General features: G+C 39.5%; 1 protein-coding gene across 1 annotated transcript; it reads left to right on the top strand.

Moving 5' to 3' along the window:
* Nucleotides 1–3,851: 3,851 nt before the first annotated feature.
* Nucleotides 3,852–8,938, top strand: LOC140846869 (olfactory receptor 1B1-like). Its single transcript, XM_073225009.1, has one exon. It carries the CDS (start codon nt 7,306–7,308, stop codon nt 8,311–8,313), a length of 1,008 nt encoding a protein of 335 aa, XP_073081110.1. The 5' UTR covers nt 3,852–7,305; the 3' UTR covers nt 8,314–8,938.
* Nucleotides 8,939–20,296: the final 11,358 nt, after the last annotated feature.

Genomic DNA, 20,296 nt, shown 5'->3' with positions numbered 1-20,296 from the left:
AGTTTTTCTCCTTTCCCCCTAAAAAATATCTTCCCTTCTCATTATCTCTGCCCTCATCATTAAAAACAATTCCCACCCTTAATTCTGCTCCTCTCTGTTATCATATCAACAGTTTTTCCTCTTACTTTCCTTGTTCTTTTCATTCTTCCGGTCTCTCTGTACTCTTTTTCCATCATGCATTTGCATTCTCTCTTTTCCCACCACTCCGCATTTTTTCTCCATTTTTTCTTTTCATTGTCCTTTCCTACATTGTGCCTGCATTTCTATGTCTCTGACATTCACCTTTCTTCTCAGTCAACTCCCCATGGCAACACACAATTACTCTTAGAGACTTTAAATTTTAGGAAGAAAGTTTAGAAGAAACTCCCAATTAAAAGTAAATTCTGCTCTTCAGTAATTGTTTTCTGAATTTTTGGCATATACTTACCATTTATACACTACATATGCACACGTGAATGCACAAATCATTCACCCATTTATACCACATTCACACTATTCACTCAGATGCCAGCTCTTCTATGAGAAAATGGAGGGCATATTTGGTGTCAACTAGAAGAGCTTTTCTGTGTTACACCTGTTGTGATTTTGTTATCTCTTAGGAATCATCATGACCTCAGTGCATCCCTGAACTCACCTAAGGCTGAGATGGGACATCGTACAAGTAAGCTCCACAAGCCCCTTTGAGTATATTGATCACACTACTTATCCCACTGTTTTTCATACAATGTTCATATTTCTTTCTTTCCACCCTATGGCTTCCTCACAGAGTTGTGTGGTTTGTCTTAATGTCCCATCACAGGTAAGAAATCAATATTTGTAGGACAGATGAATTAATCAAGGAACAGATGGATAAATAAATGAATGATCTTCTAATTACACAATTACCTTCTGCACTTGTTCTAGGGGAAATTGTTTTCAGGGGACTGTAGACAAATTCAGGTATCCAGATCAGTTTTCAGAGACTCAATCTGTTCTGTTCTCTTCTTAGATATTTCTAGAGGCACAGATTTCCTCTTGCTAATCCCTATTTAGAGTAACAATTGTACTTTGTGAGAAAAATATTCTTTGACAATTGCTCTTATAAATTATTAACAATCCCCAGTGTGAATGACTCTTGGTGCTCGATCTACAGTTTGTCTCCTGCCCCACACTCCTCCACCTCCTTTCTGGCTTTTCTTTGGCTGTCCTGTTTCCTTTTCTCTCCCAGACCTTATGATTCGTCTGGATCCTTCATTTATAGCACTGTCCCTCCCTTCTCTATGCTGATTGTATGTGCTTCATTTTTTTATTTTGGTATCATTAATCTACAATTACATGAGCAACATTATGTTTACTAGGGTCCCCCCTTCACCAAGTCCCCCCAACAAACCCATTACAGTCACTGTCCCTCAGCATAGTAAGATGCTGTAGAGTCACTACTTGTCTTCTCTGTGTTGCACAGCCCTCCTAGTGCCTCCCCCCACATTATACATGCATGTGCTTCATTTTTTACCACAGCTATAGGCTGGATACTCCTGCCCTTTACTATGGCAGTGAGGCTGGCCAGGTTGGATATGTAGATTTATGAATAATCAGCCTTAAATAGGTCAGGGAGGCTCTAGGACTGGATACGTTGTTCTTTAGATTTATCTTGGGGAGCCTCCACAGTGGAGGGAATGGGAATGGAAGTGAGAAGTAGATACAGAAAAGAGATAACCATTGGGCAAAGGAGGGTGAAATTTATAATATTATAGTAAGGAGACTAGGAAAAAAACAAGTGTCAAGATTGGGGGGGAGAATAGTTAATAATGCCAGCAATAGAGAAGGAAAATGAAGCAGGGCTGGTAGAAGTAATGAGCAGGAGATCGAATTCTCTGTGTTAAAATTCCAGTTCTGCCATTGACTAGCTGACAATATTGAGCAAGCTGCTTAATTTATCTGTGCCTCAGTTTCCCTATGTTTAAAATGAGAATAAACTAGTATTTGCTTTCCAGAGTACGGGTTTAACAAAATCCTACATGTAGAGTGCTTTGTAATGTGTTTGGCACAAAATGTCATCTACTATTATTACTGCTACTATTATTATAGATCATTGAATATGGTGAGGACAGTCCATTGATAACCTTGAAAGCAAAAATTTGTATGTTACTTTATAAGTAAACTATACTTAATCATACTAAATATATGATGTGGAGCAAATAGTTGCTACATCTTAAGATATAAATTACAATTATTAAGCACTAATAAGCAATTTGTTTAATTCTAAAAACTTTGCAGAAGTCATTTCTATGTCCATTTTGGTTGAGGAATTCAAAACTTGTAGACAAGTGAAGGAATTTGTGCATGAAAGGGAGTCTCACTTGGAGCATAGAAATATGTGCTCCAAACTCTGTAGCAGAAGTAACAAAACAACCCAAATACACATGGTAGAGAATTGATAGGTATATTGTGGTATAGTCACACAAAGGACTGTTATGTAGCAATGAAAAATGAATGAGCAACAGTTATATACAATAATGTCAGTGAATCCAAGTAATATAATATTGAGGCACAAAATCAAGTCACTCCAAATTAGTTACATTTTGTTACCCCTTTATACATTTCAGATAATCTCAAACTTAATATTCTTCTTCTTGGAATCATTCTAGTAGATATATATAATATATAAACATGTATTAGTGAAAAAACGGAGTAAGTAACCCAAGGTCAGGAAGTTGGTTACCTTAGCCAGAGAGTGACGGAAAAGGTGATGGAGAAGGCTCATGTAAGTGGACAAGAATTAGAATTAATGTTCTGGTTTCTGTGTTTGACAGTAAAAAATGGGTGTGTGTGATAATAATATTCAAAACCAAGGAAACAAGCAAGTGATGATACTTGGACCAAGGAACAGAGTGCAGCATGAACCAAGGATTATGATTACTCCAGTCCTGGGCTCCTGAAGCTGGAGAAATAGAGGCAGTTACGAGTCTTCCACCTGTGTCTCTTACAGCCGTGCTGAAAGTTTCTCCCTCTTATTCTAGATTCCTGTCTAAATTTCCCCCTGGTTCTAGATCTCCAAAGTCAGTCCCAAATGTAAAAGCCCCCATCAGAAACTCACCATAGTATTTGCTAGTGGAAGCCAGAGAAATAGGAAGGTAGTTGAGAACATGGGACATACCTGGGATTAGGGAAAGACAACCGAGGGCAACTTCTAGGCTTCTTGGCTCATGTAGATCTCATAGTTAAATTCCCATGTGCTGTGACATCTTACATTTATCCATAAGGTCTTCAAAGATTGTTTCGGAGGTAAATCTCTGGTTCTCCCAGTTTAATGAGATACTACCTAATTCTGGGTTCTCCATGACGTACCGGCTTGAGTGTCCCAATACTGAGTATGTGATTGAATTAACTGAGTTGGATGCTATTCTGAGCTGGAAATGTGTGTTTTGTCTTACTTATGAAGGAATGAAAGTGGTTCCAACTCAGTTGCTATCCTTCACTTTAATGTTTATATTTTTCATAAAATTTCAAAATGTGAAAAATGTATAGAGACTGAGACAATGAAATACATAAACTCAACATCCAACTTTTTTTTCTGAGTTACTTGGTTTGAGACTTTTTTTTATTATTAAGGTATAATTGATATACACTCTTATGAAGGGTTCACATTAAGAACAATGTGTTACTACATTCACCCATATTATCGAGTTCCCCCCATCCTATTGCAGTCATTGTCCATCAGTATAGTAAGATGCCACAGTCACTATTTGCCTTCTCTGTGCTACACTCTTCCCCATGATTCCCCCCACACCATGTGTGCCAATCATAATACCCCTCAATCCCCTACTCACTCCCTCCCCTGCCCCTCCCCTTTGGTAATCACTAGTCCCTTCTTGGAGTCTGTGAGTCTGCTGCTGTTTTGTTCCTTCAGTTTTGCTTCATTTTTATACTCCACAAATGAGGGAAATCATTTGGGACTTGTCTTTCTCCGCCTGACTTATTTCACTGAGCATAATACCCTCCAGCTCCATCCATGTTGTTGCAAATGGTAGGATTTGTTTCTTTCTTATCAACATCCAACTTTAAAAAAACATTTACCTTCTTTTGATTTAGATTTTCATTTTGAAAAACTAGACCGTTACAGATACAATTAAAACCCAAACTACTCCATCCTATTCTCTATCCTCCTGCCTCCCCCAAGATATCCTCTATCCTACAAAAACTTTGTTATTCTCTTGCATGATTTTAGAATACATATATATATGTCATATGTTTTTATACCTATATATAAATACCTGTTTTACAAAAGTAATAATAGTTTTACATTTTAAAACTTCTTATCTGTTGTACTTTGCTATCATTCAGAACTGGCATTTTTTGGTTAGCATTATCACTTGGAAACTTAAGCTTGTTAATGCCTGTGGCTCTGATATTCACTGCTGCTTAGAAAGAGTAAACCACAAATTAAAATATGTATATGTAGTTGTGGTTCAGTAATCTAACTGAATAACATCCTTCTTCCAGGAAGAATACCATCTCTGTTATAAATCACAATTTCTAGAAACTGAGATTTGTTTCAGGGCTGTCATTTTCTCTATTTCACAGGTCCATTTAGTTGAGAATGATTCTCAAAAAGCTTGAGAACCACTCTCATAGAGATTTAATTATCTCACCACAATGTTATTAAATTAGAAATCAATGATGAAAGGTAGCTTAAGAAAACATGTCTTAAACTAAAATGCATCCCCAAATGTTTTCAAAGTCTTAAGGAGAATTTGAGAAAGGGACTAAGTGCATGGAAAAAGTTAGAGAAGGCTGCATTGAGAGAATTTGTTGGGATGAAGATACATGAATTTTCTTTGGGCTACTGGATCCAAGGAAGGTGTATAAGCTAGATAAGCTGTGTTTTCCACCCAAGAGGGCCTCCTGCTAGGGTGAGGCAATCTTAGAAGATCAAACCTAGAGTGGTACAGTCAGATGTCAGTCCTAAAGGAAGATTTGAATTGCCCTTGCGTGGGAAGAATGCAGTAACCGTTACAAGAGGGTGGTCTCAAATGGGCTCCTGTGATGCCACAAGGGAAAGATTCTATCTTTACAGTGTGTACCAAGGGCACCACTCAATGAAATCTTACCTTTCCTTCTACTCTGACACCTTAATAGCCAGACAACTGACAGGAAAGAATGGATGAGATGGTGCAGTAATGAAGTCTACCACGTCCCTCTTTCCCTAATGCAGGTTTCTGAGTGAGAATATAACTCCTCCTGGAGAAGGAAGAAAAGTTTAAATTGCTTGGGATTTAAAGTTTTGATTTTCATTTGGGTTGGACTTGGAGTACTTAAAAACTAGGTATTTTTCAGAAGCAGCAATGGGAAGAAGTTGCTTCCTCCTTTTCCTTCACAATGTTGTTTCTTCCAAAGGCTTCACTGATGATTTTCCCCTTTGATCTTCTCTGTCTTATGAGATGGAGAACATCTTACTACTATTTGACAGATGAGAAAACATAACTTGCTCAACAGCACATAGCTAGTAAGTGGAAGATGCAGTTAGATTCTGTGTAAGCCTGACTCTAAAACCTTTGCTATTAACTTACAGACTGTTGCCCTTTAATAGAGACTCTGTTTCATTTATTTAACAAATATGTAATAATCATCCCCTAATTGGTAGGCTCTGTGCTAAGTATTCAGAAGTCAGTGACAAATATATGTTCATATGTGTATATATGTGCAAGGTGCATATGTGTATGTGTGTGTATGCACAGAAACATACGTATTCAAGTGCCTAACAGTCTACATTGAGCAGCAGGCAGAAACAGTAGTTACAAAATGAATTGAAGAGTGAAAAGTGCTTTAGAGAAACACTGTGGAGGGACTCAATGAAGACATCAAGTAGAAATGAAACCTGAGTCCTCAAGACGTGGAGCCTTTCACCAATTAGTTTGAAAGTGGGGTTGAAGTTTGGCTCTGGAGGGGTGGGATGACTTTCCATGGAGGAGGTAACAGGGTATGTAAAAATGTTTCTATTTTTGGATAATTTAAAGGGATATAGAATTTGAGCTTGATATTTATTTTCTCTCAGTTCTTTGAAGATATTGTTTCTTTATTTTCTAGTGTCTCTTGCTGCTGAGAAATCTATCAGAAAAACTCATAATCTTTCCTTTTTCTCTGATTTTCATTTCCCTCTTTATTTGCTGTTTAGCAGTATGCCTAACATAGTGTCTATGTATGGATTTTTTAAAATGTGTTTTGTTTGGGAGTTCTTGTGGTTCTTCAGTCAGAGGATACATTTAATGAGTTTGGAAAATTCTCAGTCTGTGTCTCTTCAATCTTGCCTCTCCTCCTTTCTCTTAAGATTCTTCTTCTTGACTACTTAGATGTTATGGTGGATCCCACTTTTTCTTCCCCAAATCTTACCTCCCCTCTCCATATCCTCGTCACCTTGCACTGTTGCCTGGATATTTTTCTCAGAACTAGCTTCACTTTTCAGCCACTGTCCAACCCAACCATTGAATTTGAAATTTGAATGTGAATATTTTTATGTTCTGGTCATTCTTTTTGGGTCTTTTCCAGACCTCTTGTTTTATTTTTTATAATATTTTGTTTCTGATCATCTTTAACTCCTTGTTTTAGACACACAGTATTTTAAACAAAATTTTTAATTTCTAACAGATTTATTTTATGATGATCAGAGGAAGATAATCCTATTATTTGATTGCTGATTGTCTTCATAATGAATAGGTTTTGGGTGTGCACTGTAATTTTGAATAGTGAGCTCATCTTCTTGGTTTTTATTTATTGAAATACCATTTATGTTATATTGGTTTCAGATGAACAACTTGGTGATTCATCAGTTGCCTACATTACCAAATGTTCACCATGATAAGTGTGGTTACTGGATGTCACCATATAAAGATATTACAATAATATGAGCTGTATTCACTGTGCTATACTTCCCTCCCTATGACTAAATTATTTCCTAATTTGAAGTTTGAGATAATTTGAAGGATTAGGCATGAATAAAAGATGAGGAGCTAGAGACATTAAATACAGCAATTTTTTCATGGGCTTTGCCACTGGCAGGAGATAAGTAGGAGTTGGTTGAAAGATAATACTGAATGGAGGGTTTATGACTGTTTGAGGGACTTTATCAGGGTTTGTGGCTGACCGAAAGGGAGTCACTAGAATGGATGAACAGGAATAAATAAGGGAGAATATGCTCTAATAAGTTAAAGGAGTGAAGTCATAGTCCTAGCGGAGGAGCACTAGTGATCAGCTGAATTTGAGTTTTCCAGGAGTTTGAAGAACACAAATAAATTATCTGGAGTTGTCATGACCTCTAACATATGACCCATGACTTGCTTTTTGATCCCAACTGTCTTTCAGGCAGGCTCCCTGTCACTCATCATGGGCTGTACCCCTAATGCTTCACACTCTCCAGTCTTCTTGCTCCGTGGCTTCTCAGGAGCTAGCGTCTCCCCGAGTCTCCTTTTTGTCCTGTTCCTGGCTGTCTACCTGATGACCGTGGTGGGGAACATGACCCTAGTGCTGCTCATCTCCCGGGACCCCAGGCTCCACACGCCTATGTACTATCTGCTCCGCGGTCTCTCCGTGATAGACATGGGGGTGTCCACAGTCATCCTGCCCCAGCTGCTGGCCCATCTGCTCTCTAATTCCCCAGCCATTCCTGCTTCCCGCTGCTTGGCCCAGTTCTTTTTCTTCTATGCATTCGGAGTCACGGATACACTTGTTGTCTCTGTCATGGCCGTGGATCGCTACGTGGCCATCTGTGACCCTCTGCATTACCCTTCGGTGATGAGTCGCCAAGTCTGTGCCCGCTTGCTGGCCATGAGCTGGTCAGTGTCCGTAGTGCACACCATGCTGCATGTGGGCCTCCTCTTGCCTCTGAACTGGGCTGGGGATGCTGAAGGCAACGTTAACCTCCCCCACTTCTTCTGTGACCACCGACCACTTCTGCGAGCCTCTTGCTCTGACATACGTTCCAATGAGTTGGCCATATTCATGGAGGGCGGCTTCCTCATGCTAGGCCCCTGCACCCTCATTGTACTCTCCTACATCCGCATTGGGGCCACCATCGCTCGCTTGCCTTCAGCTGCTGGTCGCCGCCGAGCAGTCTCCACCTGCGGATCCCACCTCACCATGGTTGGCTTCCTCTACGGCACCATCATTTGGGTCTACTTCCAGCCTCCTTCCCAGAACTCTCAGGATCAGGACATGGTGGCTGCCGTGATGTACACTGCCATTACCCCTTTGGCCAACCCTTTGGTGTACAGCCTCCGCAACAAGGATGTCAAGCGTGCACTCCGCAGGCTGATTGGATGTGGGGCAGTGGACTCCTGAGTAGCCTATTGGTTCAATGGTGAAAGAAGTGGGCAGATTTGGGCACAACAGGTTTTGGAGAGATGAGAGGAGGAATGGCCAGAAAGTCTCAGAGCTCCAGATTTGGCTCGTGTTGCTGCAGGGCCCCCACAGCACTGTGAACATTCCTTGTGCATGCCACATGTGCTAGGCTTCCTCATCTGCATGCCTCTGGGTTCCTCTCTCAGGCCATTTATCTTCAGGGATAAGAGTGGGTACAAACGGGTCACTAGACCTGGGTTGTTTAATTCCAGGGTTCTGAAGAAATGTGAGAATATTATTGTGAAATCTGGAACTAAGGCAGAGACAGTAAAGTTAATTACAGTCACATTTAATGTGAGATGTCTGCTTATGGGATGTGTGTTGGTGTAAATCACAAAGGTAGTGGAAGAGAATGAGTTAGGTAAATAGGGATGGTCATTTTGTAGCTTCTCTGTTCAGTGTGCAAAGCCTAGCAGTGAGTGTGGAATTGTGGCCATGATTCTGCTATAACTCACCTGGACCTCTTGTGGTGTGAGCATCTCATTCTGATGTATGTGAACTGTATTGTATATATTTCAAATTAGTTTTAATTTACATCTGCAAGTAAGATATATAGAGAAAATTACAGCTAATATTTTTCTGTGGAAAACAAGTAACATTGAACTATTTCAACAAGGGAGAAAACCAATAGACTGTGTCTAGCATTTTGGGATCTGGACATTGTTCTCTATTTGGTTAGCTCTTAAGAGAACTTACAGTAATAGTTTTTAAACTTTTTTATCGAGATATAATTGACATAAACATTGTTTAAGTTTAAGATGTACAATGTGTTTGATACATTTATAAAATGAAGTATGATTACTGTGGAAGCATTAACACCTCTACCATGCCATATAACTATCTTTTCTGTGCTGGGAACAATTAAGATCTAGTGTCTTACAACTTTAAAGTTTGTAATACAGCATTGTTGTCTATAATCACTATGCTGTGCATAAGATCTCCAGCATTTAGCTATCTACTAGATGCAGGTTTGTAGCCTTAAGCAATATCTTCCAATTTCCCCACCACCCAGCTCCTGGTAACCACCAGTCAACTCTCTGTTTTCCCAAGATCAGCTTTTGAAATTTCCACATATAGGTGAGCTCACACAGTATTTGTCTTTCTTTATCTGACTTATCTCATATCACATAATGCCCTCATGCATTGTCACAAATGACTGGATTTCCTTCTTTCTCATGGCTGAATAATATTCCAATGTATACAAGTACTTTCCTGACTGCTCACCCACCTCACTCCTTGGCTTTTAATCCAAGCCATTCCTTGTGTATATTGTTTGCCCCAACTGTTATTTTTTTATCCCAGTTGGGAGAGCTTTGTCACTGGCTTTCATTTTTTTTCAAGGACCTTGTAGTGGTCCTGCCTTGATAGAGATCCACATCAGGCAAAGCAAAGAGACATCCCTGTGGTGGTCACTTGGGACCCCCTCAAGCCAGAACAGACAGACTTCCTTGAGAACAGGGTCCCTCTGCTCCCTCCAGAACCCGGTCCCTGCCATGGGAATGCGGGCTATCATGCCTGAGATCGAGCTGGGTGTGGGTGTGGTGCGTGCTGGGTAATTTAAAATTCCACGAAGATCTTCTGTCCTGTTTCATGACTTTTCCTGGCTCTGTGTTCTCATTGTTGCTGTAGACCTTTACTTAACTTCCAGGATTCTGAAAAGGTAGATTCTGATATTGTTTGCCAAATTCTTTGGTGTGTCTAGGGAAAGACTGCCCCCGGAGAAGCCTACACTGCCATTTTTTTTCTGACATCCCTCAAGGGTCCTTTTCCCTCCAAATGGCTCTGTTGGCATTCAGGGCATTTCTGTCTGAACTGTTGATCTTTCACCACAACCTGATCCTTTTCCAACTGAGTTATTTAACTTTGACCATTATTTAATTGAGCTAGATTTCTTTTCTGAGTACGTGTTTTGCTCTTAATGGATATTGAAAGATACATTTCTAAAAACATTTTTCTCAGCTGTGATGGTTAATTTTGTGTGTCAACTTGACTGACCAGTGGGTGTCCAGATCAAACATTAGTTTTGGGTGTGTCTGTGCAGGTGTTTCTGGATGAGATTACCATTCGAATCTGCAGACTCAGTAACCTTCTACAATATTGCTGGGCATTGTCCAATCCATTGAGGACCTGAATTGGAGATTAGAATGGAAACATACTAGTGGTCAAGCTGTCTCACTGCTATTTAGTAAAGCCCATGCATGACAACTAATTCCACTGAGTTAAGATATTTACATTAATAGCTAACACTCAAAAATTGCAGAAAAGATGATAGGAAAGATGTCTTCTTGAGATGATGAAATCAGAATTGATTTCCTCTTGGGGTTTCTTCTTGTCCAACTGTTGACATTGTGCAAAACTATGGTGTCCCCCCTCAAGAGTACACCTTCCCTACAGACAATTATTTTCAGAAGCTTTATGGTTTTAGCCTCAGTGGGATCTTAGTAAAGTAAGGGGAAGAAGCAGACTCCTAAGCTATAGTCCCAGTTACTAAAGGAAGGTAGAAGGGCTCAGCCCATTCCAAGTAACAATTTATCTGCACTCAATGGGAGTCCCCTGGAGCTGGAAGAGTCCCAGAATGAGTATACAATAAGTGATGCTGCTTCATTGGAATGAGCTTCCCTATAGAAATGTTTTCATGGAAAATGACCAAAAGGGGCTCCTTAATTTTGTGAAAATGTGGCAAAGAGGGAGCACAAGTGTACCCAGATGTTCTAACTTGACCATATGATGTCAGATACAGGGAGAAGGTGAGAATAAGGTTACACACTGCCCTAATAGTCAATAGAAAGAAGAGTAGAAAATAATAAATCACAATCCTCTTGTAAAAAAATGGTGTGATATTGGTACCAAGAAGACCAAAAAATAGAATGAGGTACAAACGTTGTAGTCAAGGGAAACAATGGGAGGGAGCAATGATCAATTTTAACATGGAAAAACCGGTTTTTGAGTAAAAATACGGCTTAGGTGGGGAATGTAGTCATGCAACCAGAAAGGGTCTGGAAAGACATTTCACAGTTCTAGGTATAAGAAATGCGACAGAAGACCTAATTTGTTTTGTGAGACTTTGGAAGATATGCTCTTTAGACAGAGACTAAGAGGTTCTGATTTATACCTTTCATATTCAACTGTTGTGGTTCATCAACAGGGACAGACAGGAAATAAAATGCAGATCAAGAAGGCATTAAGTAGAGCATATTCCTAACATTTAGGTATCAACACAGTGGTGAAGACTCATATAAGCCTTGGGTCTTTTGTCAAAGAAAAAAGACAAGAATAAGCAGGATTAGGACTTGACACTCCAGTTCTTGCCCTTCTCCGCAACTCAAGATGCCCCTGAAGCTCCCAGTGGTCCTGGTGCACTGAGATGCTCTTCTGTCTCATTCCAGGCATTGTTTTTTTTTTTTTTTTGTTTGTTTGTTTCTTCTCCTGGATTTCTGTTTAGTGTTCTCTCTTGAGGTGTAAAGATGCATACATATGTATATCTTCCAATCTCTTGCAAAGGAAATGCTCCTCTCTCTGTCTCCCATAACAGGAGCATTCTTGATCCTTCAGAGTTGTCTGAACAGGATCCATGGAGCTCAGGCTCTGATGGGAGTGATGTTGAGATACTGGAAAATAGGAAAGATAGAGAGGGGAGTCTTGAAGAAGTCAGCCAAAGAGAATACTACCACTGTTTGTTGCTTTTTTTTTGCATATGATTTATTTTAAAATACAGTTTTTCTTTGCTCTGCAGAGAATGGACTTTCTGTGTTATTACATTCTTATCTGCATGATAGATAAATCTCTACCCTTTGCCACTTTTTCCTTCTTAAAGAACATTTTCTCCCACCCTTTCCATCTCTCTTCTTTCCTATCTCTTCTTCTCTACCTCCTTCATCTCTACCTTCCCGTAGACATCTCTGTATGGCCAGTGCCTTGAATGAGTAATAGTTTCACAAGGGCATATAGATTGAACTATATTCCTGGACACAGAGAAAGATACATGAAGCAATAAGGACAAAATAACAGATACTGGAAAATGTAAGTATTCCTTATCTTTTAAGCCCCTGCTCCATGTATGATCCTCAGAGTAAGGAAATCACCAAGAGGAGATATTCCTAAAATAGTTTTGATGCTTTGTCTGAATGTCAGGAATATTCTCCTTCATTGGGGTGGGACACTGGCCTCATGAAGGAATAAACACAACCATAGCACATCATTTGGCTCTGCAGTGACAAATATTTACAGAGTTGCACTAATGTAAGTGTTAACCTGCTGATTTTTAGTTTTTACCTGGAAGACTTTACTGTGGTTACAATTTGTAATTTGTATATTTTGAATCTTGACAGTATGCAAATTGAGGCACACCTTCCAGGGTTTGGAAGAGTGCAGGGGCAGATAAGTAGAGTCTGAAGTTGATGGATTAAGAAATAGAGATTTAAATATACCCATTAAAAGCAGAAAAGCAAGGGTGTAGCCAAGGTGGCGGCATGAGTAGAGCAGTGGAAATCTCCTCCCCAAAACACATAGAACTATGAAAATATAACAAAGAAAAATCTTCCTAAAATAGAGACCACAGGACACAGGACAACATCCAGACCACATACACACCTGCAAGAACCCAGCGCCTTGCGAAGGGGAGTGCTTTTTGGAAGTCTTAAAGGGGCAGGACAGGTCACTTAGACCAGAGGCAGGGAATCTGGGGATCTCTGGGCACTCTAACCCGCTGGGCAGCAGGAAGCACAGAGGCCCCTTACGGAGATAAATAGCCTCCCAGCCACTCCCCCTCCAACGGGGCTCCACCATTTTGGAGGAGCAGCCCCAGCCAGGCCACGCCCACAGAACCAGTGGAGATAAACCCCATAGCAACCAGGCAGGAAGCAGAAGCCCTGTCTGCACACAGCTGCCCAGCACAAGCCACTAGAGGTCGCTATTCTCCCAGGAGAGGAAGGCCACAAACCAACAAGAAGGGAAGCTCTTCCAGCGGTCACTCGTACCAGCTCTGCAAACTATCTCTATCACCATGAAAAGGCAAAACTACAGGCAGACAAAGATTACAGAGACAACACCTGAGAAGGAGACAGACCTAACCAGTCTTCCTGAAAAAGAATTCAAAATAAAAATCATGAACATGCTGACAGAGATGCAGAGAAAAATGCAAGAGCAATGGGATGAGATGCAGAGAAAAATACAAGAGCAGTGGGATGAAGTCTGGAGGGAGATCACAGATGTCAGGAAGGAGATCACAGAAGTGAAACAATCCCTGGAAGGATTTATAACCAGAATGAATAAGATGCAAGAGGCCATTGAAGGAATAGAAGCCAGAGAACAGGAACGTATAGAAGCTGACATAGAGAGAGATAAAAGGATCTCCATGAATGAAACAACACTAAGAGAACTATGTGACCAATCCAAAAGGAATAATATTCGCATTATAGGGATACCAGAAGAAGAAAGAGGAAAAGGGACAGAAAGTCTCTTTGAAGAAATAATTGCTGAAAACTTCCCCAAAATGGGGGAGGAAATTATTGAACAGACAATGGAATTACACAGAACCCCCAACACAAAGGATCCAGGGAGGACAACACCAAGACACATAGTAATTAAAATGGCAAGGATCAAGGACAAGGAAAGAGTTTTAAAGGCAGCTAGAAAGAAAAAGGTCACCTATAAAGGAAAACCCATCAGACTAACATCAGACTTCTCGACAGAAACCCTACAGGCCAGAAGAGAATGGCATGATATACTTAATGCAATGAAACAGAAGGGCCTTGAACCAAGGATACTGTATCCAGCACGACTATCATTTAAATATGATGGCAGGATTAAACAATTCCCAGACAAGCAAAAGCTGAGGGAATTTGCTTCCCACAAACCACCTCTACAGGGCATCCTACAGGGACTGCTCTAAATGGGAGCACCCCTAAAAAGAGCACAGAACAAAACAAACAACATATGAAGAATGAAGGAGGAGGAATAAGAAGGGAGAGAAGAAAAGAATCTCCAGACAGTGTATATAACAGCTCAATAAGCAAGCTAAATTAGGCAGTAAGATACTAAAGAAGCTAACCTTGAACCTTTGGTAACCACGAATCTAAAGCCTGCAATGGTAATAAGTACATATCTCTCAATAGTCACCCTAAATGTAAATGGACTGAATGCACCAATCAAAAGACACAGAGTAATAGAATGGATAAAAAAGCAAGACCCATCTATATGCTGCTTACAAGAAACTCACCCTAAACCCAAAGATAAGCATAGACTAAAAGTCAAGGGATGGAAAAACATATTTCAGGCAAACAACAGTGAGAAGAAAGCAGGGGTTGCAGTACTAATATCAGACAAAATAGACTTCAAAACAAAGAAAGTAACAAGAGATAAAGAAGGACACTACATAATGATAAAGGGCTCTGTCCAACAAGAGGATATAACCATTCTAAATATATATGCACAAAATACAGGAGCACCAGCATATGTGAAGCAAATACTAACAGAACTAAAGAGGGAAATAGACTGCAATGCATTCATTTTAGGAGACTTCAACACACCACTCACCCCAAAGGATAGATCCACCGGGCAGAAAATAAGGAAGGACACACAGGCACTGAACAACACCCTAGAACAGATGGACCTAATAGACATCTATAGAACTCTACATCCAAAAGCAACAGGATATACATTCTTCTCAAGTGCACATGGAACATTCTCCAGAATAGACCACATACTAGCTCACAAAAAGAGCCTCAGTAAACTACAAAATATTGAAATTCTACCAACCAATTTTTCAGAGCACAAAGGTATAAAAGTAGAAATAAATTCTACAAAGAAAACAAAAAGGCTCACAAACACATGGAGACTTAACAACATGCTACTAAATAATCAATGGATCAATGAACAAATCAAAATAGAGATCAAGGAATATATAGAAACAAATGACAACAACACTAAGCCCCAACTTCTGTGGGACGCAGCGAAAGCAGTCTTAAGAGGAAAGTATATAGCAATCCAGGCACACTTGAAGAAGGAAGAACAATCCCAAATGAATAGTCTAACATCACAATTATCAAAACTGGAAAAAGAAGAACAAATGAGGCCTAAAGTCAGCAGAAGGAGGGACATAATAAAGATCAGAGAAGAAATAAACAAAATTGAGAAGAATAAAACAATAGCAAAAATCAATGAAACCACGAGCTGGTTCTTTGAGAAAATAAACAAAATAGATAAGCCTGTAGTCAAACTTATTAAAAGAAAAAGAGAATCAACACACATCAACAGAATCAGAAATGAGAATGGAAAAATCAGGACAGACTCCACAGAAATACAAAGAATTATTAAAGACTACTATGAAAACCTATATGCTAAGAAGCTGGAAAACCTACAAGAAATGGACAACTTCTTAGAAAAATACAAACTTCCAAGACTGACCAAGGAAGAAACACACAAGTTAAACAAACCAATTACAAGCAAAGAAATTGAAGTGGTATTCAGAAAACTACCCCCCAAAAAAAACCCCAGGCTAGATGGATTTACCTCGGAATTTTATCAGACATAGAGAGAAGATATAATACCCATTCTCCTCAAAGTTTTCCAAAAAATAGAAGAGGAGGAAATACTCCCAAACTCATTCTGTGAAACCAACATCACCCTAATACCAAAACCAGGCAAAGACCCCACCAAAAATGAAAATTACAGACCAATATCCCTGATGAATGTAGATGCAAAAATACTCAACAAAATATTAGCAAACTGAATTCAAAAATATATCAATAGGATCATACACCATGACCAAGTGGGATTCATCCCAGGGATGCAAGGATGGTACAACGTTCGAAAATTCATCAACAGCATCCACCACATCAACAAAAAGAAGGAGAAAAACCACATGATCATCTCCATACATGCTGAAAAAAGCATTCAACAAAATTCAACATCCATTCATGATAAAAACTCTCAGGAAAATGGGTATACAGGGCAAGTACCTCAACATAATAAAGGCCATCTATGATAAACCCACAGCCAACATCATACTGAACAGTGAGAAGCTGAGAGCTTTTCCTCTGAGATCAGGAACAAGACAGGGATGCCCACTCTCCCCACTGTTATTTAACATCGTACTGGAGGTCCTAGCCATGGCAATTAGACAAAACAAAGAAATACAAGGAATCCAGATTGGTAAAGAAGAAGTTAAACTGTCACTATTTGCAGATGAAATGATATTGTACATAAAAATCATAAAGACTTCACTCCAAAACTACTAGAACTGATATCGGAATACAGCAAAGTATCAGGATACAAAATTAACACACAGAAAACTGTGGCTTTCCTCTACACTAACAATGAACCAATTGAAAGAGAAATAAGGAAAACAATTCCATTCACAATTGCATCAAAAAGAATAAAATACCTAGGAATAAACCTAACCAAAGAAGTGAAAGACCTATACCATTGAAAACTATAAGACACTCTTAAGAGAAATTAAAGAGGACACTAAAAAATGGAAACTCATCCCATGCTCATGGCTAGGAAGAATTAATATCGTCAAAATGGCAATCCTGCCCAAAGCAATATACAGATTTAATGCAATCCCTATCAAATTACCAACAACATTCTTCAATGAACTGGAACAAATAGTTCCAAAATTCATATGGAAACACCAAAGACCCCAAATAGCCAAAGCAATACTGAGAAGGAAGAATAAAGTGAAGGGATCTCACTCCCCAATGTCAAGCTCTACTACAAAGCCATAGTAATCAAGACAATTTGGTACTGGTACAAGAAGAGAGCCACAGCCCAGTGGAACAGATTAGACATTAACCCAAACATATATGGTCAATTAATATTTGATAAAGGAGCCATGGACATACAATGGGGAAATGACAGTCTCTTCAACAGATGGTGCTGGCAAAACTGGACAGCTACATGTAAGAGAATGAAACTGGACCAATGTCTAACCCCATACACAAAGGTAAATTCGAAATGGATCAAATACCTGAATGTAAGTTATGAAACCATAAAACTCTTAGAAAAAAACATAGGCAAAAATCTCTTGGACATAAACATGAGCGACTTCTAAATGAACTTATCTCCCCATGCAAGGAAAACAAAAGCAAAAATGAACAAGTGGGACTATATCAAGCTGAAAAGCTTCTGTACAGCAAAGGACACCATCATTAGAACAAAAAGGTACTGTACAGTATGGGAGAATATATTCATAAATGACAGATCCGATAAAGGCTTGATATCCAAAATACGTAAAGAGCTCATGCACCTCTACAAACAAAAAGCAAATAATCCAATTAAAAATGGATTTTTGTTCTCCAAAGAAGAAATTTATATGGCCAACAGTCACATGAAAAGATGCTCCTCATCGCTAGTTATCAGAGCAATGCAAATTAAAACCACAGTGAGATATCATCTCATACCAGTAAGGATGGCTACCATCCAAAAGACAAACAACAACAAATGTTGGCGAGGTTGTGGAGAAAAGGGAACCCTTCTACACTGCTGGTGGGAATGTAAATTACTTCAACCACTGTGGAAAGCAGTATGGAGGTTCATCAAAATGCTCAAAATAGAATTACCATTTGACCCAGGAATACCACTTCTAGGAATTTACCCTAAGAATGCAGCATCCCAGTTTGAAAAATACAGATGCACCCCTATGTTTATCACAGCACTATTTACAATAGCCGAGAAATGGAAGCAACCTAAGTGTCCATCAGTAGATGAATGGATAAAGAAGATGTGGTACATATAGCCAATGGAATATTATTCAGCCATAAGAAGAAAGCAAACCCTACGATTTACAATAACATGGATGGAGCTAGAGGGTATTATGCTCAGTGAAATAAGCCAGGCAGAGAAAGACAAGTACCAAATGATTTCACTCATATGTGAAGAAAACTGAAGGAACAAAACAGCAGCAGAAGCACAGAACCCAGGAATGGACTATAGTTACCAAAGGGAAAGGGACAGGGGAGGATGGGTGGGAAGGGAGGGATAAGGGCGGGAAGAAAAGAAAGGGGGCATTACGATTAGCATGTATAGTGTGGGGGGCACGGGGAGGGCTGTGCAACACAGAGAGGACAAGTAGTGATTTTACAGCATCTTACTATATTGAAGGACAGTGACTGTGAACTTGGTGACAAGTAGTGATTTTACAGCATCTTACTATTTTGATGGACAGTGACTGTGAACAGGGATGTGGGGGGGGGGACGTGGTGAAGGGGAGAGCCTAGTAAACATAATGTCCTTTATGTAATTGTAGATTAATTATACCAAAATAAAAAAAAAAACAAAGAAAAACTGAAGGAACAAAACAGCAGCAGAATCACAGAACCCAGGAATTGACTAACAGTTACCAAAGGGAAAGGGACTGGGGATGATGGGTGGGAAGGGAGGGATAAGGGCAGGGAAAAAGAAAGGGGGTATTACGATTAGCATGTATAGTGTTGTCGGGGGTGTATGGGGAGGGCTGTGCAGCACAGAGAAGACAGGTGGTGATTATAGAGCATCTTGGCATGCTGATCGACAGTGACTGCAGTGGGGTGTTGGGGGGGACTTGGTGAGGGGGGTAGCCTGGTAAACAAAGTGTTCTTCATGTAATTGCAGATTAATGATAGCAAAAAATAATAATAATAAATAAATAAATAAAATAACTATATTCAGTTTGATGAAATCCAACCTCTTCCATAAACAGCAAGGGAATAAATCAACATTCTAAAAACATGTCTGAGGATTTAAGAGAAATAAGTTGTGAGTTTTAAAAAGGTCATAGCATTCCCTGTGGTCAGTATATTGATATCACCTGTCCATCCTGTTCCTGGATCATAATAAACGATGAGTTCCCTGAGGTCTGAGACCATCATGTTCATCTTTGTGTCCTTGTGGTTTAAAACAGAAATTCACCCATAATGGGAGACATTTAATTTCCTGAAGGGGCGTTTGGAACAACAATAGCAAATATGTCAAAGAATTGTACTGTATTTATTTATAGAGCACCTCTGCACTTATTTTTGGTGATATAGTATTTCAAGCATAACTTTAAAAGAAACACCAAAAATACAAGGACATACACACACCAGATACATGCTTTCAATCATCCCATTAGAAAACAATGTTGAACTCCAGAACAAAAAAATAGAACTATTGCCAAAGAGATGGCGACATTATAATGATAAAGAACTCCATATTATGATAGTGCTTACTACAAGAAGGGATGCTATCATTTTGAGTTTGTGTTTGTCTGTCATTGTTAGGAGCCATACATCTTATAATTCTTCCTATAATGTCCTTCTCCTTCTCCACTTGAGGAACTTCATAAACTTCAGTTCAGATATAATCTCTCCTGTGAAACCTTCAATGATTTCTTCAGCTAAACATAACCTGTTCTTCCTTGAGGTTCCCACTATACTTTGAAGGCAGGATCTCACTGTACTGTCACTAACTGCACATGTGGCTGCCTTCTTCTATAGTCTGACCTCCTCTCAGAGGACAGGGCCTTGGCAATATTTACACAGTGTTTTCTGTGCTTTGAAGAGCCCTCAAATTCATCTCACCAAAATAGTATTATCAACCTCATCCTGTTTCTTCAAGGCTCCTGGATTTAGCCTTAACAGCTTCTCTTATCTCCTATTAGTATCATTCATCCCCTATCCACTGAAGATACTGGCAACCAATTCACAATTTCTCTCCATCCTAAGTTTTGCCATCATTCTGGGTTAGGTAGATGTCCACTTGAATAACCCATCTGATATTACATCCTCACTTCTCGATTTCCTCTTTTCTAATGACCTAATCTTTTCCATCTCAGCCACCCACAATTCCATGGTCACACTGTAGCCCTTGTCATCACTAATAACTACTCCATTTCTAAAATCATGAATTCAAATACTCCACAATGAGATCACAACTTCCATCAGCTTGCTTATTCAACTTCATCCAC

This window comes from Manis javanica, chromosome 2, assembly GCF_040802235.1.
Source record: "Manis javanica isolate MJ-LG chromosome 2, MJ_LKY, whole genome shotgun sequence".
Taxonomy (NCBI): Eukaryota; Metazoa; Chordata; class Mammalia; order Pholidota; family Manidae; genus Manis; species Manis javanica.
Note: the sequence above shows the minus strand (reverse complement) of the source record. Positions and strands in the feature narration are given on the sequence as shown.